Genomic DNA, 23869 nt, shown 5'->3' on the forward strand with positions numbered 1-23869 from the left:
TGTTTTTAGGTGCTTTGAGCCTAAAATCCGAAAGTTCTGTGAAGGGTTTTCATGCCCCTTGGTAACTATAATCAGACAAAAATAAAATACATACGTACATTTAGTCTGTAGTCTGTATATCACAGATGCTGCTTTCGACAAATACCACAAGTCACACACATCTACCTTTTTTTAAGGTGTACATATGTTTTCCTTCTTAAATCAGCATGTGTCTCTTGAGTTGTACTTGTAACTGACATGTTATTTTCTTTACCATGGCATAACTAAGAGGTACATGTGCTTGGCCAGTAGTACAGAATGTATCAGTGATAAGTGAGTACAGCTGTACATATACACAGCCTGATGTCTTCTTCACCTGTAGAGATTATAAACTCCTTACCATGAACTACTGGTGTACTTTTCTGTGCATTGCCCGGTTTCCTCCCACCATAATGCTGGCCGTTGTGGTATAAGTGAAATAATAGCCATTGGGCTGTATAAGGAATTGTACCATTTTACATGTATATCTTGTACTGTTTGTACTTTCAATGACTTGAAAAAGGGCGAATGTATTCCTGTACATGAAAACTTTTCAGTTTTCACCAATACCCTTCCAAGTTCATTTGTGACTTCCTGGAGTGGTTATCTCTTTGGGCATATTCTTTTGGTGTTTGTTTGGAAGCTACAGTACAGATTACATGTGGCCTTTACCTCGGCAGTCATGCCAGTGCCTGTATAGTACAGATTATATGTGGCTTTTACCATGGCAGTCATACCAGTGTGTGTATAAAACAGATTAAATGTGGCCATTACCATGGCAGACAGATTACGTGTGGCCTTTACCATGGCAGTCATGCCAGTGCGTGTACAGTACGGATTACGTGTGGCCTTTACCATGGCAGTCCTGCCAGTGTGTGTACAGTACAGTTTACGTGTGGCCTTTACCATGGCAGTCATGCCAGTGTGTGTACAGTACAGATTACGTGTGGCCTTTACCATGGCAGTCATGCCAGTGTGTGTACAGTACAGATTACATGCGCCCTTGACCATGGCAGTCATGCCAGTGCGTTTACAGTACAGATTATATGTGGCCTTTACCATGGCAGTCATGCCAGTGTGTGTACAGTACAGATTACATGTGACCTTTACCATGGCAGTCATGCCATTGTGTGTACAGTACAGGTTACATGTGGCCTTTACCATGGCAGTCCTGCCATTGTGTGTGCAGTACAGATTATGTGTGGCCTTTACCATGGCAGTCATGCCAGTGTGTGTACAGTACAGATTACATGCGCCCTTGACCATGGCAGTCATGCCAGTGCGTTTACAGTACAGATTATATGTGGCCTTTACCATGGCAGTCATGCCATTGTGTTTACAGTACAGATTACATGTGACCTTTACCATGGCAGTCATGCCAGTGTGTGTACGGTACAGATTACATGTGGCCTTTACCATGGCAGTCATGCCAGTGTGTGTACAGTACAGATTACATATGTCCTTTACCATGGCAGGCATGCCAGTGCATGTACAATGTATATACTTGTACACATGCATGTTTAACAACACCTGATCTAGGCCAAGTAGGAAAAGTATATTCATTCAGCATAGGTGGTTTATTTTGCATGAATTTGTTCCTAAAGGGCTTCATGGGGTTTTCATGTGACAGTTCTATATAAATTTCCTATAAATTTAACATATAACAGACATTTGAAACTACTTTTCATCCCAACTGTGCAGTAGAATATTTTTATATGGGTGCCCATTTATCCCAGATTGAGCTATGGTGGTCTCTCAGCATTTAAATTATGTGTCCTTACAAACTTAGCTTATTAGTTAACATTTGAAGATGTCTGACTGTTTTAATAATTGATGCATCACATACATGTATCTGTCTATTTGCAGAAGAGCTTTGGTCTAGATGTTGATGTTGTTGTTGTTGTATGAAGCATGCCCTACAAAGATAAGGCAGGCCGCACATGTGGCTTCCTCGACATAGAGGAGAGGGAGGACAGCAGCCGCTTCAGTCGGCGCTACTTCATCCTTGATGTCACCATGGGGAAGTTCAGCTATTACATGGATGTCCCTAGTGTGAGTTGTCCCTATGGTAGTGTAGCATTGACAATGTTACAGTTATGTAGGCCTACATGTCTATTTCTGGGCAATGTGGAGAAAATCAATAGATATTACAGGTAATTCTGGGATTCTTTTTGTGTCCTCTGTTACTTCATTATTATTATTGCATATGTCCATGTAGCACTTTGGTATTTACATGTACATATGTCATTGTTGCCTTCCCTTTACCAAAAATCTGTAGAATGGATTCATGTTTTTCATAAAATTTGGTGAACTTTTTTTTTGTCATCTTGAGTATTCAAAAAATTAAAGCTGACAATTTTCTTTAAGTAACTTACATGTATATGCCCATTTGAGGGAAATCTCTATTTGGTTAGTGTTATATACATGTAGGTTCCTATTCTGTCTAAGTATGCTTGTTGTTAAGATATATTTGGTGCACTTCCTGTATGATCTGTATGAATAATTTTCTAATGAAGTTTTAACCTTTTCTCTTTTAACAGAATTTGTCATCCCCTATGCCAGTAAGAGAATTTAATCTTCAGTATATATCAAAAGTAAGTATCTCTTCATGGAATAATTGTCTTATGAAGTTTAGTTTGAAACTGACTACATGTACACAGCAGTCTGTCCTACATCTGATGACAAGCCTGCAAATAACTATTTGAATGAGACCTTACAATGTGACAGGTACCAATGACTTTCAAAATTTTGGTAGCCCTTCTGCCTAGTTGATTTGGGAGCCCTTCTTCCTTCAAGCCACAAGGACAAATTCACAAAAAAAGAAAGCTTGAAATATCTGTGGCAAATATTGGTGATAAAAGAAACTTTTACAGAAAATTTTTATTTCTGGCCAAAGTTTCAGCTGAGTCTTGTTTTTGTCTTGAAGCTTGGCTGTGACCATACATACATGTATCCAAGGTTTTATTTTCAAAGTCAAACTTATGTAGCTGAAATGTCACTGAGTCTGATTTGCACCAGTCATTTAAATATATTACATCACTTCCCACACAAGTGTAAATGTAGATGGTTGGCTAAGTGCTTGTGAGGATTACATCGCTTCCCACAAATGTGTAAATGTAGATGTAAATGTAGATGGTTGGCCAATTGCTTGTGAGAGTTACATCACTTCCCACAAATGTGTAAATGTAGATGGTTGGCTAAGTGCTTGTGAGGGTTACATCACTTAACACACATGTGTAAATGTAGATGGTTGGCTAAGTGCTTGTGAGGATTACATCGCTTCCCACAAATGTGTAAATGTAGATGTAAATGTAGATGGTTGGCCAATTGCTTGTGAGAGTTACATCACTTCCCACAAATGTGTAAATGTAGATGGTTGGCTAAGTGCTTGTGAGGGTTACATCACTTAACACACATGTGTAAATGTAGATGGTTGGCTAAGTGCTTGTGAGGATTACATCGCTTCCCACAAATGTGTAAATGTAGATGTAAATGTAAATGGTTGGCTAAGTGCTTGTGAGGGTTACATCACTTCCCACACAAGTGTAAATATAGATGGTTGGCTAAGTGCTTGTGAGGGTTACATCACTTCCCACACAAGTGTAAATGTAGATGTAAATGTAGATTGTTGGCTAAGTGCTTGTGAGGATTACATCACTTCCCACGTAAGTGTAAACGTAGATGTAAATGTAGATGGTTGGCTAAGTGCTTGTGAAGGTTACATCACTTCCCACACAAGTGTAAACGTAGATGTAAATGTAGATGGTTGGCTAAGTGCTTGTGAGGATTACATCACTTCCCACACAAGTGTAAATGTAGATGTAAATGTAGATGGTTGGCTAAGTGCTTGTGAGGATTACATCACTTCCCACGTAAGTGTAAACGTAGATGTAAATGTAGATGGTTGGCTAAGTGCTTGTGAAGGTTACATCACTTCCCACACAAGTGTAAACGTAGATGTAAATGTAGATGGTTGGCTAAGTGCTTGTGAGGATTACATCACTTCCCACACAAGTGTAAATGTAGATGTAAACATAGATGGTTGGCTAAGTGCTTGTGAAGGTTACATCACTTCCCACACAAGTGTAAACGTAGATGTAAATGTAGATGGTTGGCTAAGTGCTTGTGAGGATTACATCACTTCCCACACAAGTGTAAATGTAGATGTAAATGTAGATGGTTGGCTAAGTGCTTGTGAGGGTCACTTCCCACACAAATGTAAATGTAGATGGCTGGCTAAGTGTGTGAGGGTTACATCACTTCCCACACAAGCTTAAATGAAGATGTAAATGTAGATGGTTGGCTAAGTGCTTGTGAGGGTCACTTCCCACACAAGTGTAAACGTAGATGTAAATGTAGATGGTTGGCTAAGTGCTTGTGAAGGTTACATCACTTCCCACACAAGTGTAAATGTAGATGTAAATGTAGATGGTTGGCTAAGTGCTGGTGGATGTTACACATAGTGTTACTTGTTATGTGTTGCTGAAATTGAACTTTTTTTATGTTGGCAAAGACTCAAACATAATGTTTCATGGAATGATTCGGGAAATAAGGCTTGGATAGGAAACCCATAAATTTGGTGTGGACCTGTAGACCAGCTAAGGGAGGCTTTAAGGGAGGTCTGTGATTAAACTCAAACTGAGGACTTTTTTGTCTAACTCTTTTCAACATTTATTCGTACTTTGACGTGAGTTTATGATATTTATAAATGTTTATGAACATATATTTGATCTTTTATAAAGATGACATGATTTGTAAACTGGCAACATTCTGTTCAACTGTTTTTTGACACTGGGCTTCGGAGAAGAAAGCTTGTTTAATGACCAGTTCAAGAATGCAATTGAAGTTTTCCATAGTAACTTATTCTGCTTATTTATTCACAGGTTACTGATGGTAGAAAGTTGAGGCCAAAAGTGGAGTTTTGTTTTGGTGAGTTTTCTCAACAAAGTTATGAAGTGGTACTTCTTGTCGATGGTCGTCCTTGATAGTTTTACGTGTGTCATGTGGTGTACATGTGTCATGTGGTGTACTGCTGCCATGTGTTGTACATGTGTCATGTGTTGTACTGATGCCATGTGGTGTACATGTGTCATGTGGTGTACTGCTGCCATGTGTTGTACATGTGTCGTGTGTTGTACATGTGTCATGTGTTGTACTGATGCCATGTGGTGTACATGTGTCATGTGTTGTACTGCTGCCATGTGGTGTACATGTGTTATGTGGTGTACATGTGTCGTGTTGTACTGATGCCATGTGGTATACATGTGTCATGTGGTGTACTGCTGCCATGTGTTGTACATGTGTTATGTGGTGTACATGTGTCGTGTTGTACTGATGCCATGTGGTGTACATGTGTCATGTGGTGTACTGCTGCCATGTGTTGTACATGTGTCGTGTGTTGTACATGTGTCATGTGTTGTACTGATGCCATGTGGTGTACATGTGTCATGTGTTGTACTGCTGCCATGTGGTGTACATGTGTTATGTGGTGTACATGTGTCGTGTTGTACTGATGTCATGTGGTGTACATGTGTCGTGTGTTGTACATGTGTCATGTATTGTACATGTGTCATGCATTGTATATGTCATGTGTTGCACATGTGTCATGCGTTGTACTGGTGCCATGTGTTGTACTGGTGTAGATGGATCATGGGTTGTACATGGAACATGTGTTGTGCATGTATCATGTGGTGTACATGTGTTGTACATGGATCGTGATGTGTACATGCGTCATGTGGTGTACATGTGTCATGAGTTGTGCATGTGTCATGAGTTGTACATGGATAATGAGTTGTACATGTGTCATGTGGTGTGCATGTGTCATGTGGTGTACGTGTCATTTTGTGTACGTGTCATGTGGTGTACGTGTCATTTGGTGTACATGTGTCATGTGGTGTACATGTGTCATGTGGTTTACGTGTGACATGCGTTATATTGGTGTCATGTATTGTACTGGTGTCACACGTTGTACTGGTGTCACACGTTGTACATGTGTCATGTGGTGTACATGGATCATGGTTTGTACATATGTCATGAGTTGTACATTGATCATAAGTTGTACATGCATCATGCATTGTACAGGTGTCATGCCTTGTTCTTATAATCGCCACACATTGGAGTTTAATGTTGTTACATGTATATCAGGATACCAGTCACAGTGAAGTGCAAAGACCTGCACTGAAAGCTTACAATCTAGATTGACTGAACTCACAACATGAGCAATTGGTCTTGACATCTCTTCTAAAAATATTCATGAATCAAGTCAGAATGGTCATGCATTGATGGCTTATGGAATACGTGGTTGTCATGCTGTCTGTGAAAGGAAAAAATGATTTAAAGACAAAACATTTGAGAAAATCGTGCAACACCTTACATGTATACTAGAAACAAATCTTAATAGTGCCTCCTCTCCGGCCATACATGGGAAGGTCTGCCAGCAACCTGCGGATGGCCGTGGGTTTCCCCCAGGCCCTGCCCTGTTTCCTCCCAGACGACTTGTATGAACCCCTGACTTTGCTGTAGTCCAAATTTTAAAACAAGACCTTTATGTATTTTTGATTTCAGATTGTGGTATAAAAATAATGCCGTTGTCTATTTCTTTAGTTATTAATGTGGAGGGAAAGAACTTCTACCTTCAAGCAGACAGTGAGAAGGATTTACAGAACTGGATTGATGCAATCACAAATGCCAGTAAAATTACAGTAAGTTAACTACTAAGCCTTTTACCTTTGAGATTGTGTGGCTGGAGTTTAGTGTCATCTTTCCAATGATACTTTGGTAAATTAAAAGATCAACATTCTGACTGCTTCTGTTAGGAATAATCTGATATTTGTTAATACTGTAAATTTTCAAACATTTTTGACAAATATTATTGAAAGCAGCAAAAAACATTTCTGTCTTTTCGTTCTGTTTTTTTTTGTGGGGGGGAGGGGGAAATAAATGTTGTAAAGTAATACTTTTAGTGCAGAATCTTATATTTTACCAGTAGGATATTAACGTCCCTTCCAAACAAACCTTAAAAACATCTTCCTGAGATGAACAGAACTCTAATATTCAGATAAATGAGGAACCTTTTCCTGGACAAAATTATTGTTGATTTACAATATGTGCCAATATATGTATGTTTCCCATGTGTCAAGTAGGTAGAAGATATCCAGTTAAAAATGTGAAAGCTGGTAATATAAAGCTGATAATATAATGCCACTGTTGGATGCCGCATCCTACTATAAACTGCACTAAATGTTAAATTAAAAAAACACCTTTGAAGTGAACTTAGAAAATAATGGTTCCCATGTGCATACTGTCGCCGTTATATTACGGACGCGTACAAAAAAAAAAGGAATGATCCACACACTGTCCTTTTTATATCAAGTTTGTAAATATACTTTTGTTGAACCAACTTTGTTTCGCCACTTTTTATGGTCGGCCATGTTTGGTTTTTACCTGATGTACTCTTTATCTAGTATCTTGTTTGGGGGAATCAATGTTATGTGTTTATAGATTACCCTGAATTCTAATCATTCTGTTACCAAGTATAAGACGTATCCCTCGCAAAAGGCTCAAATCTGAGGGAAAAAATTTGGCATCCGTTCGGATTTTTAACATAGCATAATTAAGTCTAATATTTGTATAAAAACTGTCTTAAATACCAAGTGGTGATTCTTATTTACCAGCATGTAAGTATTGATCTGTTGACAAGTGGTTTATCCACTGTGACACCTGCGTTTATAGTGTTTTACTTACCCATATCGTATGACAGCTTAAGTCTGTTATGAGATGCTACGTGTATGTTGATTTTCTTCTGTTCTAGGTCCCGAACAATGAAAGTCGATCTGACACCATGGAGTGGCACTATGGTGACACATCCTCTGGTTATAAGACTGAGATAGCAGGAGGAGTGGTGTGTAAAATAGCCGTAGATGTGAGTTGTCTCCCTTTGGTTTGGCCATAACACAGAGATATGCTCAGTTGTACCTGTATGATAACCAAGGATAAAATACTTCAGTATTAGGTATTGTTGTTTGTGTTGTGTTATTTCAGAGCAAGCATGTGTTGTTACAGAGTGATGACTGATGACAAGCAGTTTGTGCTGTGTTGTGCTGTTATAGTGATGACTGATGACAAGCAGTTTGTGTTGTGTTGTTACAGAGTGATGACTGATGACAAGCAGTTTGTGTTGTTACAGTGATAATTGATGATTAGCATTATGTGTTGTGTTGTTACAGAGATGACTGATGACAAGCAGTTTGTGCTGTTGTTACAGATATGACTGATGACAGGCAGTTTGTGTTGTGACAGAATGATGACTGATGGAAAGCAGTTTGTGTTACAGTGATTGATGACAAGCAGTATGTGTTGTGTTGTTAGAGTGATGATTGATGATAAGCAGTATGCGTTGTGTCGTTACAGAGTGATGATTGATGACAAGCAGTATGTGTTGTGCTGTTACAGAGTGATTGATGATAAGCAGTATGTGTTGTGTTAGAGTGATGATTGATGACAAGCAGTATGTGTTGTGTTGTTACAGAGTGATGATTGATGATAAGCAGTATGTGTTGTGTTGTTACAGAGTGATGATTGATGATAAGCAGTATGTGTTCTGTTCTTGCAGAGTGATGATTGATGATAAGCAGTATGTGTTGTGTTGTTACAGAGTGATGATTGATGATAAGCAGTATGTGTTCTGTTCTTGCAGAGTGATGACTGATGATAAGCAGTATGTAGCAGGTAAAGGTATTTTGTTGTTACAGAGTGATGACAGTGATGGCAGTGACCGTGAGGACAGCTCTACGTCAGGACAGCTCTCTGCAGGTGCCATTCCCTCCATAAAATCTGGGTTCTGTGTCAAGCAGGGTGCTGTGGTAAGTCACCTCCTGTCAGTCACCAAGATACAGCGAAGCTTCAAATTTTTGTCCAACTTTGCACGTTTATTTTGATTCCAGCTTAGGTGATTTATCCAATGTCAAGTTTAAAGAATTGTACAGCTCAAAACTGCATCATAAAATAAATGTGTCAAAAGTACAGAGGGTTTTCTTAGTTTTGGGGTTTTCATTTTTTGGGGTTTGTTTTTGTTTGTTTGTTTGCTTGTTTTTTCGGTTATATTGTCAAATATACACATGCATATCCTTTTGTACGTCACATGGCTCAATTCCATGGTAAGTCAGTGTTTAATTACTTGTGTTGTTTGGAATTGACTTACAGTGACCTGTGAAAGTAGTTGAATGTGTTGTTCAGGCAGATGACAAAGTTTTTAGTATTGTACAACTGTGGTGAAATCCTTGTCCCCTTACCCTTGAATGTTCCCTTACCTCTGAATTTGTGTTTCAGAGAAAGAACTGGAAGAGGCGATTTTTTGTTTTGGATCACAGTGGCATTTCCTATTATAGCTCAAATCAGGTTTGCTATTCACTTTGTTATGTTGTAAGTGTTTCACAAGATTAAATCAGTTTAAGAAAATCAGACAATAATTTTGTAAAACCTATATGTGAACCTGGTGAGCTGTAAGTCATGGCATTTCTAGTAGGTTCCTGATGAGCTGTAAGTCATGGCATTTCTAGTAGGCTCCTGGTGAGCTGTAAGTCATGGCATTTCTAGTTGGTTCCTGGTGAGCTGTAAGTCATGCATTTCTAGTAGGTTCCTGGTGAGCTGTATGTCACCGTATTTCTTGTTGGATCCTTGGTTTCTACCTTTGTCAACTGTAGCATCATTTTGCAGGCTGCGTGAGATATTGACTTATGCTGTGTTTGATTTGTTTAGGATAAAACTCCCATTAAAACCATCAACAAACATGACATATTGGAGGTCAGAGAATCTAAAGGGTAAGCATGATTAATCCCTCCTCACACATATCATATTGAGTATTGGAGGTCACAGTATCTAAAGGGTAAGCATGATTAATCCCTTCTCACACATAACGTAGTGAGTATTGGAGGCCACAGTATCTAAAGGGTAACCATGATTAATCCCTCCTCACACATATCATATTGAGTATTGGAGGTCACAGTATCTAAAGGGTAAGCATGATTAATCCCTTCTGACACATAATGTAGTGAGTATTGGAGGTCAGAGAATCTAAAGGGTAAGCATGATTAATCCCTCCTCACACATGTCATATTGAGTATTGGAGGTCACAGTATCTAAAGGGTAAGCATGATTAATCCCTTCTCACACAAATCATAGTGAGTATTGGAGGTCACAGTATCTGAAGGGTAAGCATGATTAATCCCTTCTCACACATAACATAGTGAGTATTGGAGGTCAGAGAATCTAAAGGGTAAGCATGATTAGTCCCTTCTAACACATAATTTAGTGAGTATTGGTGGTCACAGTATCTGAAGGGTAAGCATGATTAATCCCTTCTAACACATAACATAGTGAGTATTGGAGGTTACAGTATCTAAAGGGTAAGCATGATTAATCCCTTCTCACACAAATCATGGTGAGTATTGGAGGTCAGAGAATCTAAAGGGTAAGCATGATTAATCCCTTCTCACACATAGCATAGTGAGTATTGGAGGCCACAGTACCTAAAGGGTAAGCATGATTAATCCCTCTCACACAAATCATAGTGAGTATTGGAGGTCACAGTATCTAAAGGGTAAGCATGATTAATCCCTTCTCACACAAATCATAGTGAGTATTGGAGGTCACAGTATCTGAAGGGTAAGCATGATTAATCCCTTCTCACACATAACATAGTGAGTATTGGAGGTCAGAGAATCTAAAGGGTAAGCATGATTAGTCCCTTCTAACACATAATTTAGTGAGTATTGGTGGTCACAGTATCTGAAGGGTAAGCATGATTAATCCCTTCTAACACATAACATAGTGAGTATTGGAGGTCAGAGAATCTAAAGGGTAAGCATGATTAATCCCTTCTCACACATAACATAGTGAGTATTGGAGGTCAGAGAATTTAAAGGGTAAGCATGATTAATCCCTTCTCACACATAACATAGTGAGTATTGGAGATCAGGGATGTAAAGGGTAAGTATAATTAATCCCTTCTCACACATAACATAGTGAGTATTGGAGATCAGGGATGTAAAGGGTAAGTATAATTAATCCCTTCTCACACATAACATAGTGAGTATTGGAGATCAGGGATGTAAAGGGTAAGTATAATTAATCCCTTCTCACACATAACATAGTGAGTATTGGAGATCAGGGATGTAAAGGGTAAGTATAATTAATCCCTTCTCACAGCACTCTAATGAATCAAGACGTGAATGTATAAAACCTTGTAATAGATTGTAGAACTGTACAGAGGGGCCTCCGTGGCTCAGTTAGCGCAGCGTAATGACCCAGTAGTCTCTCACCAATGCGGTCGCTGTGAGTTCAAGTCCAGCTCATGCTGGCTTCCACTTTGGCCATACGTGAGAAGGTCTGGCAACAACCTGCGGATGGTCGTGGGTTTCCCCCGGGTTCTGCTCGGTTTCCACCCACCATAATGCTGGCCGCCGTCGTATAAGTGAAATATTCTTGAATGCGGCGTAAAATAAAATAAATAAAATAAATAAAAATAAATAAAGTAGAACTGTACAGAGTAATACTAGAAGAGCATATGGTTCAGTGTGACATCTTGGTTCAGGCTTACAGTGCATGAGGTCTGAGCTTGGTCAGGATATAGTTCACTGTGACGTCTTTGTTCAGGCCTTACAGTGCATGATAGTCTGATTGGCCAGGATATAGTTCAGTGTGACATCTTTGTTCAGGCTTACAGTGCATGATAGTCTGATTGGCCAGGGTATAGTTCAGTGTGACATCTTTGTTCAGGCTTTACAGTGCATGATAGTCTGATTGGCCAGGATATAGTTCAGTGTGACATCTTTGTTCAGGCTTACAGTGCATGATACTCTGATTGGCCAGGATATAATTCAGTGTGACATCTTTGTTCAGGCCTTACAGTGCATGATAGTCTGATTGGCCAGGATATAGTTCAGTGTGACATCTTTGTTCAGGCTTTACAGTGCATGATAGTTTGATTGGCCAGGATATAGTTCAGTGTGACATCTTTGTTCAGGCTTTACAGTGCATGATAGTCTGATTGGCCAGAATATTGTAGGTTGTTCTGTAAGTGTTGGGAAGGGTGAGCAGTCTTGGTATGTGTGGTTCACTGGCTTGTACTCAGGGTAAAGGGTTGTGACCAAAACTAGTTTGTCAAAATTGAGTTATAGACTGTGTTTTGCAAGGGATGTTAAGCATCTCATACGTCTTCAGCATGTCATTCCAGCAAGGCAGCACTATAGATTTGTCGGCACTGTAACCGAACGTTTACTATGAGACATTATCTTGGTATAACCAAAGTGTCCATGAGGATTCTGAACAAATGAGGCAGGTCATTACCAGAGGTCAAATCCATTTGCATGTTAAATAGTTGTTTAATATTGATCTTATAAAAACTATACATGAATCTCAGCAATTGTGTTATCTTTGTGTTGTGTATGATGACAGTTTCTGACATTTGTTTGCAGTGTTCATTCCGGGCGAGATAATTTGTTTGAGATTGTGACTGCCAAAAGGATATACTACATACAGGTATGGTGGAAAAAACATTGGTAGATTATGTGAACACTTTGATTGTGGAAGTTATATTTTCCTGGTTTACTTGTTGGAGATCATGACCAAAAGGATATACTACATACAGGTATGGTGGAAAAAACGTTGGTAGATTATGTGAACACTTTGATTGTGGAAGTTATATTTTCCTGGTTTACTTGTTGGAGATCATGACCAAAAGGATATACTACATACAGGTATGGTGGAAAAAACATCGGTAGATTATGTGAACACTTTGATTGTGGAAGTTATATTTTCCTGGTTTACTTGTTGGAGATCATGACCAAAATGATATACTACATACAGGTATGGTGGAAAAAACATCGGTAGATTATGTGAACACTTTGATTGTGGAAGTTATATTTTCCTGGTTTACTTGTTGGAGATCATGACCAAAAGGATATACTACATACAGGTATGGTGGAAAAAATGTTGGTAGATTATGTGAACTCTTTGATTGTGGAAGTTATATTTTCCTGGTTTACTTGTTGGAGATCATGACCAAAAGGATATACTACATACAGGTATGGTGGAAAAAACATCGGTAGATTATGTGAACACTGATTTTGGAAGTTATATTTTACTGGTTTACTTGTTGGAGATCATGACCAAAAAAAAAAGAACAAAAAACAATTATCATAGAATCTTTGGAATGTTAACAAATTTCTTGGAGAGTTTCACTTGTCTCCTCAAACATTCCTTAACCTGCACATTTATGTAGTCATTAGAAACAAATTATTTAGAAAGAGTTCTTTTATTTGTGAGGTATTTAAAACATTTCATAGGTCTATGTTCAGATGTTAAACCCTTTGTCCTTCACTTTGATAATAGTAACAAATGGTGTTTTTTTTGGGGGGGGGGGGTATTTTCTTCTTTCACGTATGTGAACAGACTGACTGTCCAGAAGATATGCATAGCTGGATAGAGGTGTTGAGGAAGGTCTTGAGAACTCTGAAATGTGGAGACAGAAAGGTAACGCCCACCAAACGTTCTGAATCAGCACTGGTCTTAATCTGTCTCTACAAGTTTTAATGTCACTAAAAATAGGCACTGAGTCATATATGTCTGAGATGAAACTCCTGGCGTTGCAGCGAGTGACTGTGTTCCTATGTATACCAGACAATCATTTTGTCATCTGAATTCTGTATTCAGCCTAAAATTTCAGCCAGGACTAAAAAGTTTTCTCCAATTCTTAGATTTCTGTGTTTATTTGGAAGTTAGGTCAGTATCCTACTGGAAAAAAGTGAAGTTTAAATGCCAGAAGTAATATTTTCTGATTTCTATATGCTTCTGAACCTGCCAAATACTGTAAATGAATGTGTTGTAGAATTTTTGCAGTTTAGCCAATGAGACAAGCATCTGTAGACTATATGTGTTTTATTTTCACTTTCATTTTCAGTCCATGCAGGAGATAGAGTCCCAGCCAGTAGATTTAGACTGCTCCTCTGATCTGGTGTACCCACCAAAAGGAGTCTGGGTATGACACCACATTGTTTGACCTCGTACTGTTGATGCATGGTGCTCGCAACTTCACCACTTGTTCATGTTTGGTCATTTGTACCTTTCCAGTTTTGCTTGCTCATTTCTACCCGAACTGTTGGCTTTAGCGTGTTCAAATAATGGCATATTGTTTTTGTCCCCGTTCCCCCATCCCCTCCCAGAGGTCCTAAGCTACATGGGTCATTGGTTTGCTCACTATAGTCTGTATATATTTACCTTTCCATGGGTGCTAATCCTCGAAGTGTTTTCTCTGTACATATTTTATCTTGGACCATTTTTTTCTTTTTGAGGTTGCTGTAAGCAAAGTTTTAAGATTTTAATGTATTGGTAGTGAATAAATCTGTTTTATATGTATTTTAATTTCAGGCCTAGTTCACATGGTGGCTGTTATAAATGTACATCGTGTAAATGTCTAGCTGCACGTCCCTAAATTATTGCCTGACTTACAGAAACGCTGCCAGATGGACCATGGAAGTGTTTTAGCAATGTTTTTGTAGCTTGATTCATGGCCAAGTCATACTAGGTGGTTGGAATTTCAGGTTTTCAGCTGTTAGATGTTGCGTTGTAACTATACATGTAAGTGTTACATGACTGTTCATCATGCATACAGTATAGATGTGACACCAAGTGTTACCTGAGTGAGGAGATTTGATGCCAGAACACAGTGAACTCTGTGTGACCTGAATACAGCAACCAGCAGTCAACTTCCATTTTTTATACTGTGTATTTCTTAAAACCTCATCAGAACTCACCATTTTGTTAGGATTCAGAAGTCTGTATTGTGTGAACCCAGTATCCCATCTAAAGCCAACATGCCCATGATTGCACACAAATTCTCATTTATCTACAATTTTGAAAATAATAGTTTGTTAATTTTTCTGCTTTAATAATTTTATCAGAAAAAGAAGTTAATTACATTTTGTAATATTTTCTTTCTTAATTTATTTCAAATTTATAAATATTACTATTTTTATGTGTCACTTTTTTTTTATCTCTCTTCATGTCACTGTCAGCTTTGGGAAACTGACAGGGTAGGGAAAACACATTTGGTTTTATTATTTAACAGGATGTAATAAGAAAAAGAGGAAAGCAAAGATGCTTAATAGTACAATGTGCTTACCTTAGGTTACTATGGCAAGTAGTTCTTTTGACTCCCATATTGCTCAAGGGGAATAACTCCTATGTCCTGTATTCTCTGTGAGCCAGTGGCTTCTGTGCTGTTCCATGTACAGATTTTAGTCCTGTCATATTTGCATGTAGCACATTTGTTGCTATTTTTATGCCAGTAATCTTCATAGTGTAACAGATACAGTCATTGAACAGTGTATTATTATTTCCGCCATCGTTCAGTCTACTCAGTGTCATCTTAGTATTCTGTAAGCTCATTATTTCAAAATCATGGTATTCTCTTTATTACATGGTATTCATCTCTTTCAGGACTGTCATAAATTGTCCGTAATCATAACTGGAAATGGGGGAGGAGCATATAGCCTATCTGACAAGCTGTAGAAAGTTGGTTATAAATTTTGCATTAACTGCTGACTGAATCTTATATTTTCGTGTTTTGCTCTTTAGCCAGTTGTTCAAAAATGGCAAGAATGGAAATATGAGAACTAAGCTTTCATTTATTCCATATCAGATGGTAATGTCAGCACTCAGATTGAGTCTGATGTTAGCTTTCAATTCTGGCTTTAGTTTCAGTGCACTTTTGTACAACTAGCTGTAGATAGTTAAAAATGACCTGTTGTTTTAACTACGATTATGTGCTGTCTCTAGTTCTATGGCTCTAAGCATTTATTGCAATCTCCTTGAAAGGGTAGTGTCTGTAAAATATCTGTTGTAGCACCATACATGCAGATATTAATTTCTGTCTTAAATTTCAAACTTTCATGTGGTTGAAACAGCAGCAGCATTACTTTAAGTGTTCATAACGTAGTCTTAGTTTTATTCATTATTTAACTGTCTTTGTTGAAAAATCTCCATTTCAATGACCAAATGTTTAGACCAGAGTAAGCTGTGTAATCTATTGCTCATTTTATTCTGCCTTGCCAATGTGTTAGTGTTGAGCTCTAGGACTGCACTGTAGTTGTGGGAGTTGACATGTAATTATAAGTAAGCTGAGCATGCTGGGGTCCGTTGCACAAAACTTCCATAGCCATCTAAGGGTCATTTAGCAGATAACCTTAAGCAGGCTACCAAGAAAAACTGGCTGTTTCACCGAAGTAAGACTGTAAAGCTTAGCCAGCTTACCACAGCCAGCTATGTGGCTACCTGCAGCAATCTGATTGGTAGATTCCGTGGTGATAATTGTCAACTTGACTTCAAAATAGAAAATGAAAACATGATAACTTCTTCGTTTTCGTTTTTGACAAAGTTTGCAAACGAAGGGAGATAACAGGGAAACAACAGCTGCCTTTTGGTGGTTTGTGAACATTAAAATGGTCCTCATTTGCTGATAAAAGTTATTACTATAGTTCATTACTGTTTTTACCGAATCAATAAATAAACTTTTAAAAATGAGACTGATAACACCGTTAAACCTGAATTTCTTTCCTTCTGGCCACCTTTAGACATGACTTAGGGTTTTGGCTATCTTTCAAATCTAAGACAAAAAGTTGATAGCCATATATTTTCTTTGTTGAACAGGCTCGTCAGCATTCCCTGTCTAAGCTTAGCCTTTAGAGTTTTTGTGAAATGGGCCCCAAACCGTGTTCACTCATTTCTCCAGTATTGTACACTTCTAAATGGCTGAGGACATTTTGCTTTGGGTGGGGAATAATAATGTGCTAACAATGACATAAACATGAATTTAGAATTTGAGGATATAAAATGCTTCAATAACTTGTGCAGAATGAAATTTTCTACATTTTCTTTTAAGGTAATCTACATAGAATATGTAAGATATGATTATAAATTGTAGTATGTGTAAACCATGCTGTTATTGGCCCACTGGTATGTGCACATCATGTTGTTATTGGCCAACTGGTAGGTGCATATCATGCTGTTATTGGCCCACTGGTATGTGCACACCATGCTGTTATTGGCCCACTGGTATGTGCACACCATGCTATTATTGGCCCACTAGTATATGTGCACCATGCTGTTATTGGCCCACTGGTATGTGCACACCATGCTGTTATTGGCCCACTGGTATGTGCACACCATGCTGTTATTGGCCCACTGGTATGTGCACACCATGCTGTTATTAGCCCACTAGTATGTGCATATCATGCTGTTATTGGCCCACTGGTATGTGCACACCATGCTGTTATTGGCCCACTGGTATGTGCACACCATGCTGTTATTGGCCCACTGGTATGTGCACATCGTGTTGTTATTGGCCAACTGGTAGGTGCATATCATGCTGTTATTGGCCCACTGGTATGTGCACACCATGCTGTTATTGGCCCACTGGTATGTGCACACCATGCTGTTATTGGTCCACTAGTATGTGCACATCATGCTGTTATTGGCCCACTAGTATGTGCACACCATGCTGTTATTGGCCCACTGGTATGTGCACACCATGCTTTTATTGGCCCACTGGTATGTGCGCACCATGCTATTATTGACCCACTGGTATGTGCATATCATGCTGTTATTGGCCCACTGGTATGTGCACACAATGCTGTTATTGGCCCACTAGTATGTGCGCACCATGCTGTTATTGGCCCACTGGTATGTGCACACCATACTCTTATTGGCCCACTGGTATGTGCACACCATGCTATTATTGGCCCACTGGTATGTACACACAATGCTGTTATTGGCCCACTAGTATGTGCACACCATGCTATTATTGGCCCACTAGTATGTGCGCACCATGCTGTTATTGGCCCACTGGTATGTGCACACCATGCTGTTATTGGCCCACTGGTATGTGCACACCATGCTGTTAATAGCCCACTAGTATGTGCACACCATGCTGTTATTGGCCCACTGGTATCTGCACACCATGCTGTTATTGGTCCACACTGAAAACTTCTAACCAAAACATGCTGAATCTACAAAGAACATGTAGATCTATATTTTTGCCTGCAGTTAACACATTAGACATACAAGTATATTTACAAAACAGCATCAGTGCTCAAGTGTTGGAAATACCAAATATACTGATATCACTTGTAATAATACATGTACATGTAGTGTATTAATTGTAGTTTAAATGCTTAATGTGTGCAAATTATGCGGTTTCACAAATGTTTTACCTGTGGAGTAGATGAAGAAATGAAAGCAAGCAGCAAAATGACTTGACAGATTTTGGAATTGACAAGTTATTTATTGTGTATAATGATAGGTTTTTTGCTCTCGAATGATTTTTCCGAAGTGCATGTCAATGATCTTGATAGACATTCATTTTCAATTCAGCATGGTAACTTTATCCATTATTGTTTTACAAAAATGTTGACCTTTTTAATGAATCTGAATGAAGTAATGAACAATAAATAATTGGCTTCACTTCTCAGCAATATTGTTGTTTGTTGGCGTTTTTCATTTGCATGTTTGCTTGTCTGCATATATTGTATCTAATCCTACTATTGTGGTGTTTGTGCCATTTGTGTGTTCACACACTTCCATGTGGTGGACTGTTAACATCATTAACATCACTAACAGAATGCCTGGTGCACATGTACTGTATGGGCATGTAACACACACCCAGGTTAATAACAAGTGCTGCTGTATTTGATTGTGCATATTTGATGGTTACATGTACATCTAGGTACATTTGTCTAGGCTATCCAGCTGTTTTCTAGTATATGCATGATTATGGATAGAAATACCTGGGCGCTTCAGTGATCTCACAAGTTACGGTACTTGTGAGTACACTGAGTTTTAACTGGTATTCAGTTTTAGGGACATGTTGAATGTTTTTGCCTAATTGTTGGTACTAAAACTTTGAATTCATGTCCTCACAGTTGTGTGCAAAGTTACTACATGTACCTGTGCTGAATTAATGGCACTTCATTTGCACCATTGATCCAAAATAGTATATAAGATAAAAAATGCCAAAGTGGGCATTTTTGCGCAGGATTAGTACAATTTCAATCGTTTATTACAGCACATCAGTGAAATGGTAAACAGTTAGAAGTGTGCAATAGAAGCTGTATACTTATATTGCCTGGTAACAAAGGTTACTGGAATCTTGTCTCTACATGCCTCAGTTATCAACAAATGGTCATCAGGACATGGTTATGGAGTGTTGTTGAGTCTGAAGGTGGTACACTGGAAAAGGTTTCCCCAGGGTCACACACATAAATTTGACTGTTCTTATACAAGGTGTCGAAAGTAACTTTGTCCAAAGTCATGTAGTTTATTGTTCATCCTTACCTTTGCGAGGATGATTTGGGCGAAATGAAATGAATGAAAATGGTACTCATTCATTACAAGAGAACGTAGATCAAAAGTCAGCGTGGAACTGAAGCGCCATTGCATGTGAAAAGGTATCCCATTTTACTCAATGAATTTGGAACATGAGTGAAGAAAATATTTCATTTCAGGAAATTTGTCAGGTTCTTGTCAAGTATGGTGCTGAGTGCCTTCACCGACAGACACCATTGGATGTTGGATTAATTTGGAGTGTGGTGTCAAACAGTGCACACTCTAATAAGTTTATCCAGCATGTGAAATTAATAAGGAAATAATAGTTAATTAATCTATCCAATATGGTGATATGTAAAATGGGTGTTGAAGGTTTACTTGATGTGTATTAGATGTTGTTATGCAGAGTAACTTGTATGTGGGGTTTTTCTTTGTGTGTAATTTTGTGTCTGCATCCCTGAAGGTTGACAATATGCTAGGTGTAATGAGGAGAAAATCAGGTAAAAATTGCGAGGATTAATACCATGTAGTCTCATGTGGACATGTTCAGTCTTTGAAATAAGATTAAATCATTCCTTGTCCAATATGTTCTGTCATTTAAAGTGTGCAAATGTGAACAGTGCCTGTAAATGAAGTTAGCAATTCTATCATGTTTGATCCAAAGAAATACACCTGTATATCCAATCTCTGTCAATGGTCTCAGCAGAAATGTGAGCCTGTGGAGAATTTGAGGTAATCAGGTGTTATTCCTCCAAAACGTTGTTAATTTTGTCATCATGTATTTATCCTTCAGACGAGAGACAAGCAGAGTGGTAAAGAATCCAAGAAAAACCAGCGAAGGAAAAACCGATCATGGTTCTGGTCCTGAGAGGAAATGCCTCCGTCTCGTTTAGTGCTGACACATTAAGCCTCTTTGTGTGGGAAAATGGCTGAAGGCTGTCGACTCTCCCATCAGGATACATTTTATCATGAAGACATTTATTGTGTTTACTTTTAAGAAGGCTGATATTTTAATGAATTGACTCATGTGTTGAACTATTTGTTGGAGATTCTGAAGTATGATTCTTGTTTTGTTTGAATAGTCGAGTTTAATTTACTCATACATTAACCCATGTATGTTGTGGTTTGTTGATTGAGAATTGTTGGTTTTTAATGCTGAGCAAAACTTGAGTGTCCTCACCAGATGATCAGATGATCCGGTACCTTCCTTTTCACAGGTTATATCCCTTTTAACAAAGTTATGGTGGCCTCATGTGCAGGTGGCATTCTTGACATTTCAGGGTTTGTGTGATCCAGGGTAAAGAAGTAACACAAAATGTTTGCAAGTTGTATGATTTTGTTGCATTTTCTCTGCGTGAAGGTATTGGTTAATGCATTGAAAGACTAAAATCTGTGTCTCTCCATCTACTGATGTGTTCACGTTAACCTTCATGCATTTGTTACCATATTTGTGATTGATATGCTTGTGTTTTATGTATAATAACATCAGTACACTGCTAACTCGTTATCTGTATATACAATTTGTACGCTGGCAGGTTTATGGTGCACAGTTGGTCACTGGTCTGTGTTTGTCATATGACACTGTCTTTATGATGTGGTAGGGGGATTCTTGAATTGCTGTGAGATGAAGAAGCCTTTGTGATTATTTCCTTAACAAGTTTTACACTCTCGGGTTGTGAGCTTGAAAATTCCTAAACATTGTGAAATCACCATATACATACATACATCCTCCCCTACTAAGATATAGCTTGTGTGCAACTGCCAAATATGCACCTGTATCAAAGTGAGAGGAAAGAGTCAGAACCTGGTGAGAAAAAACATTGATGCACTGACATGTTCAAACCCAGACCTTTATCTCTGGTTCACCTGTGGCTTTGTGTTAGAACATTGCTCAGGTATGTTTACTTGGTAAGATCTTATAGTATTGTAGCTGTTAGAGCCTTTCCCCACTGATAGTCCTGACCACTGCACATAAATGAAATATTCTTGAGTAAAAGACTTGGTATTTCAGGTGGAAAAAATGTTAGCATGTCTGCAGAATTTTTATCCATATGAATGCATTTGAACTTCATTTTATGAATCTTTTCCATTTTTTGTTTTTAGTTTAGGTGTGAAATTGCTAATGTGGCATAAAAGTTGGTATGTGCTTAAATTAGTAATATTTGCTAATATATATTAGTAATATTTGCCAGATGTATATTGACTCCTCTAGTTATATTAATCCATTTTCTCAAGATGAACTATGACACACTTAGTGAATCCCAGTGATTCTCACATTGGTGGAATTAAATGAGAGTCAGATCCTCCGCTTGGTTCCAAAATCTAATCAGTGTTTCTAGAAAGTGTTAGGTTTATGTTGAGATGTTTATCTCTGGCAGTATAAACTTGTTGCTTATCAAAACCAGCTGATACACTGAGAATCTTACCTTGCCAAGTCTGTTCTACAAGTGGACAGCGTCTTGAGGATCTTGTCACTGACAGGTACACCAATATGCTCTAAACACTGTGCTCAGTGTAACATAACACACCACTGGCTTGTGTGGACATGTGTATTGGCTACAGATACCATAGGTCAAACCACCTAAGTCACCTTTGTTCAAAAATAATGCACGCAATTCCCAAATTTGCTGAAGTAAAATTATATTGGTTTTTCCGTATGAAATTTTTCAAATGCTTCATAAGACGTCTATGATATTAAAATTTAAAAGTCTTCCTTAGTATTTTTAATGAGACATCAGGTTTTTTATACATTGTATACACTGCACCATGACAGTCTGTTATTTTATCCATATATACTTCTGTGCTAAGTTATTAAGATGAAAGAAAATGTTTTTAATTTGCATTTACCAGTACATCTAGTGTTTTGTTTTGTGAGGCAACAGAATTTGTACAGGCGCTCCAAGGCCATCTTTCCAGTATCTGCTCACCTTACTAATGTTTTGTTGATTTATTTTGTACATTGTAAAAGTAGGCATGTCTCTTGATCCTTTTCATTTGTATTATTCTATTATGCTGAAGATTTTTGTTATTAGTTGGGCATATGTTACCAGACTTGTTACATGGGCGTATGTTACCAGACTTGTTACATGGGCGTATGTTACCAGACTTGTTACATGGGCGCATGTTACCAGACTTGTTACATGGGCGTATGGTACCAGACTTGTTACATGGGCGTATGTTACCAGACTTGTTACATGGGCGCATGTTACCAGACTTGTTACATGGGCGTATGTTACCAGACTTGTTACATGGGCGTATGTTACCAGACTTGTTACATGGGCGTATGTTACAGACGTCATTATTATTATTATTTGTATGCCAACCACATTTCTTTTTTATTCCAAATAGATTGTTTCATGGAGGCATTTTATTCTTATTTATAACATTGATGTATCCCTTTTAGACAGATGAAGCCAAACTGGTTTTTTTAAAACACATAGTTAAACATCTCTATCTTTTAATTTGTATGAAGTCTTAACAGTGTCTCAGATTTTTCTACTGGTAAATATGAGTTAAATGCCCTTGGGGGACATGTATTTGATGTACTGATCTTATCATCGGTAACTAAGAAACAAAATCTGATCAAGTTCCTGAAGTGAATGCAAGTCACCATGGAAGGCCTGTGTGATTTAGTCTTAACAATGTAAGGTACAGTTTCCATGTCATTTTCGTTTGTTTATTATGGGTTTGTATGACTTTTACTTGGTAATTTCAGTCAGTGGTGATGTTTTACAGGATTTTTCAGTTCGTTTTCTTCTCTCATTCTAAGAGGATCCTGACTTAGTGATTCACACAGACTGTCCACACCTCACAGCATGGCAAATGAGAATCTAGACAATCTGTACACTCTGACTGCTTGTCTGTCTGTCCACACCTCACAGCATGGCAAATGAGAATCTAGACAAACTGCACACTCTGCCTGCTTGTCTGTCCACACCTCACAGCATGGCAAATGAGAATCTAGACAATCTGCACACTCTGACTGCTTGTCTGTCCACACCTCACAGCATGGCAAATGAGAATCTAGACAAACTGCACACTCTGACTGCTTGTCTGTCCACACCTCACAGCATGGCAAATGAGAATCTAGACAATCTGCACACTCTGACTGCTTGTCTGTCTGTCCACACCTCACAGCATGGCAAATGAGAATCTAGACAATCTGTACACTCTGACTGCTTGTCTGTCTGTCCACACCTCACAGCATGGCAAATGAGAATCTAGACAATCTGCGCACTCTGACTGCTTGTCTGTCCACACCTCACAGCATGGCAAATGATAATCTAGACAATCTGCACACTCTGACTGCTTGTCTGTCCACACCTCACAGCATGGCAAATGAGAATCTAGACAAACTGCACACTCTGACTGCTTGTCTGTCCACACCTCACAGCATGGCAAATGAGAATCTAGACAATCTGCACACTCTGACTGCTTGTCTGTCTGTCCACACTTCACAGCATGGCAAATGAGA

General features: G+C 38.5%; 1 protein-coding gene across 2 annotated transcripts in view; it reads left to right on the forward strand.

Moving 5' to 3' along the window:
• Positions 1-23467, forward strand: part of LOC135469365 (pleckstrin homology domain-containing family A member 2-like) — a 40654-nt gene extending 17187 nt beyond the window's left edge. For both annotated transcript variants that reach the window (XM_064747996.1, XM_064747997.1), the window contains exons 2-13: positions 1885-2070; positions 2559-2612; positions 4902-4947; positions 6622-6719; positions 7829-7939; positions 8769-8879; positions 9346-9414; positions 9775-9836; positions 12492-12555; positions 13468-13548; positions 13976-14053; positions 20189-23467. In XM_064747996.1, the coding sequence (XP_064604066.1) occupies positions 1930-2070; positions 2559-2612; positions 4902-4947; positions 6622-6719; positions 7829-7939; positions 8769-8879; positions 9346-9414; positions 9775-9836; positions 12492-12555; positions 13468-13548; positions 13976-14053; positions 20189-20263 (990 nt within the window). In that variant the 5' untranslated portion in view covers positions 1885-1929 and the 3' untranslated portion in view covers positions 20264-23467. The remainder of the gene's footprint in view (positions 1-1884; positions 2071-2558; positions 2613-4901; positions 4948-6621; positions 6720-7828; positions 7940-8768; positions 8880-9345; positions 9415-9774; positions 9837-12491; positions 12556-13467; positions 13549-13975; positions 14054-20188) is intronic.
• Positions 23468-23869: the final 402 nt, after the last annotated feature.

Source organism: Liolophura sinensis, chromosome 6 (assembly GCF_032854445.1).
Source record: "Liolophura sinensis isolate JHLJ2023 chromosome 6, CUHK_Ljap_v2, whole genome shotgun sequence".
In the NCBI taxonomy this organism is placed as follows: domain Eukaryota; kingdom Metazoa; phylum Mollusca; class Polyplacophora; order Chitonida; family Chitonidae; genus Liolophura; species Liolophura sinensis.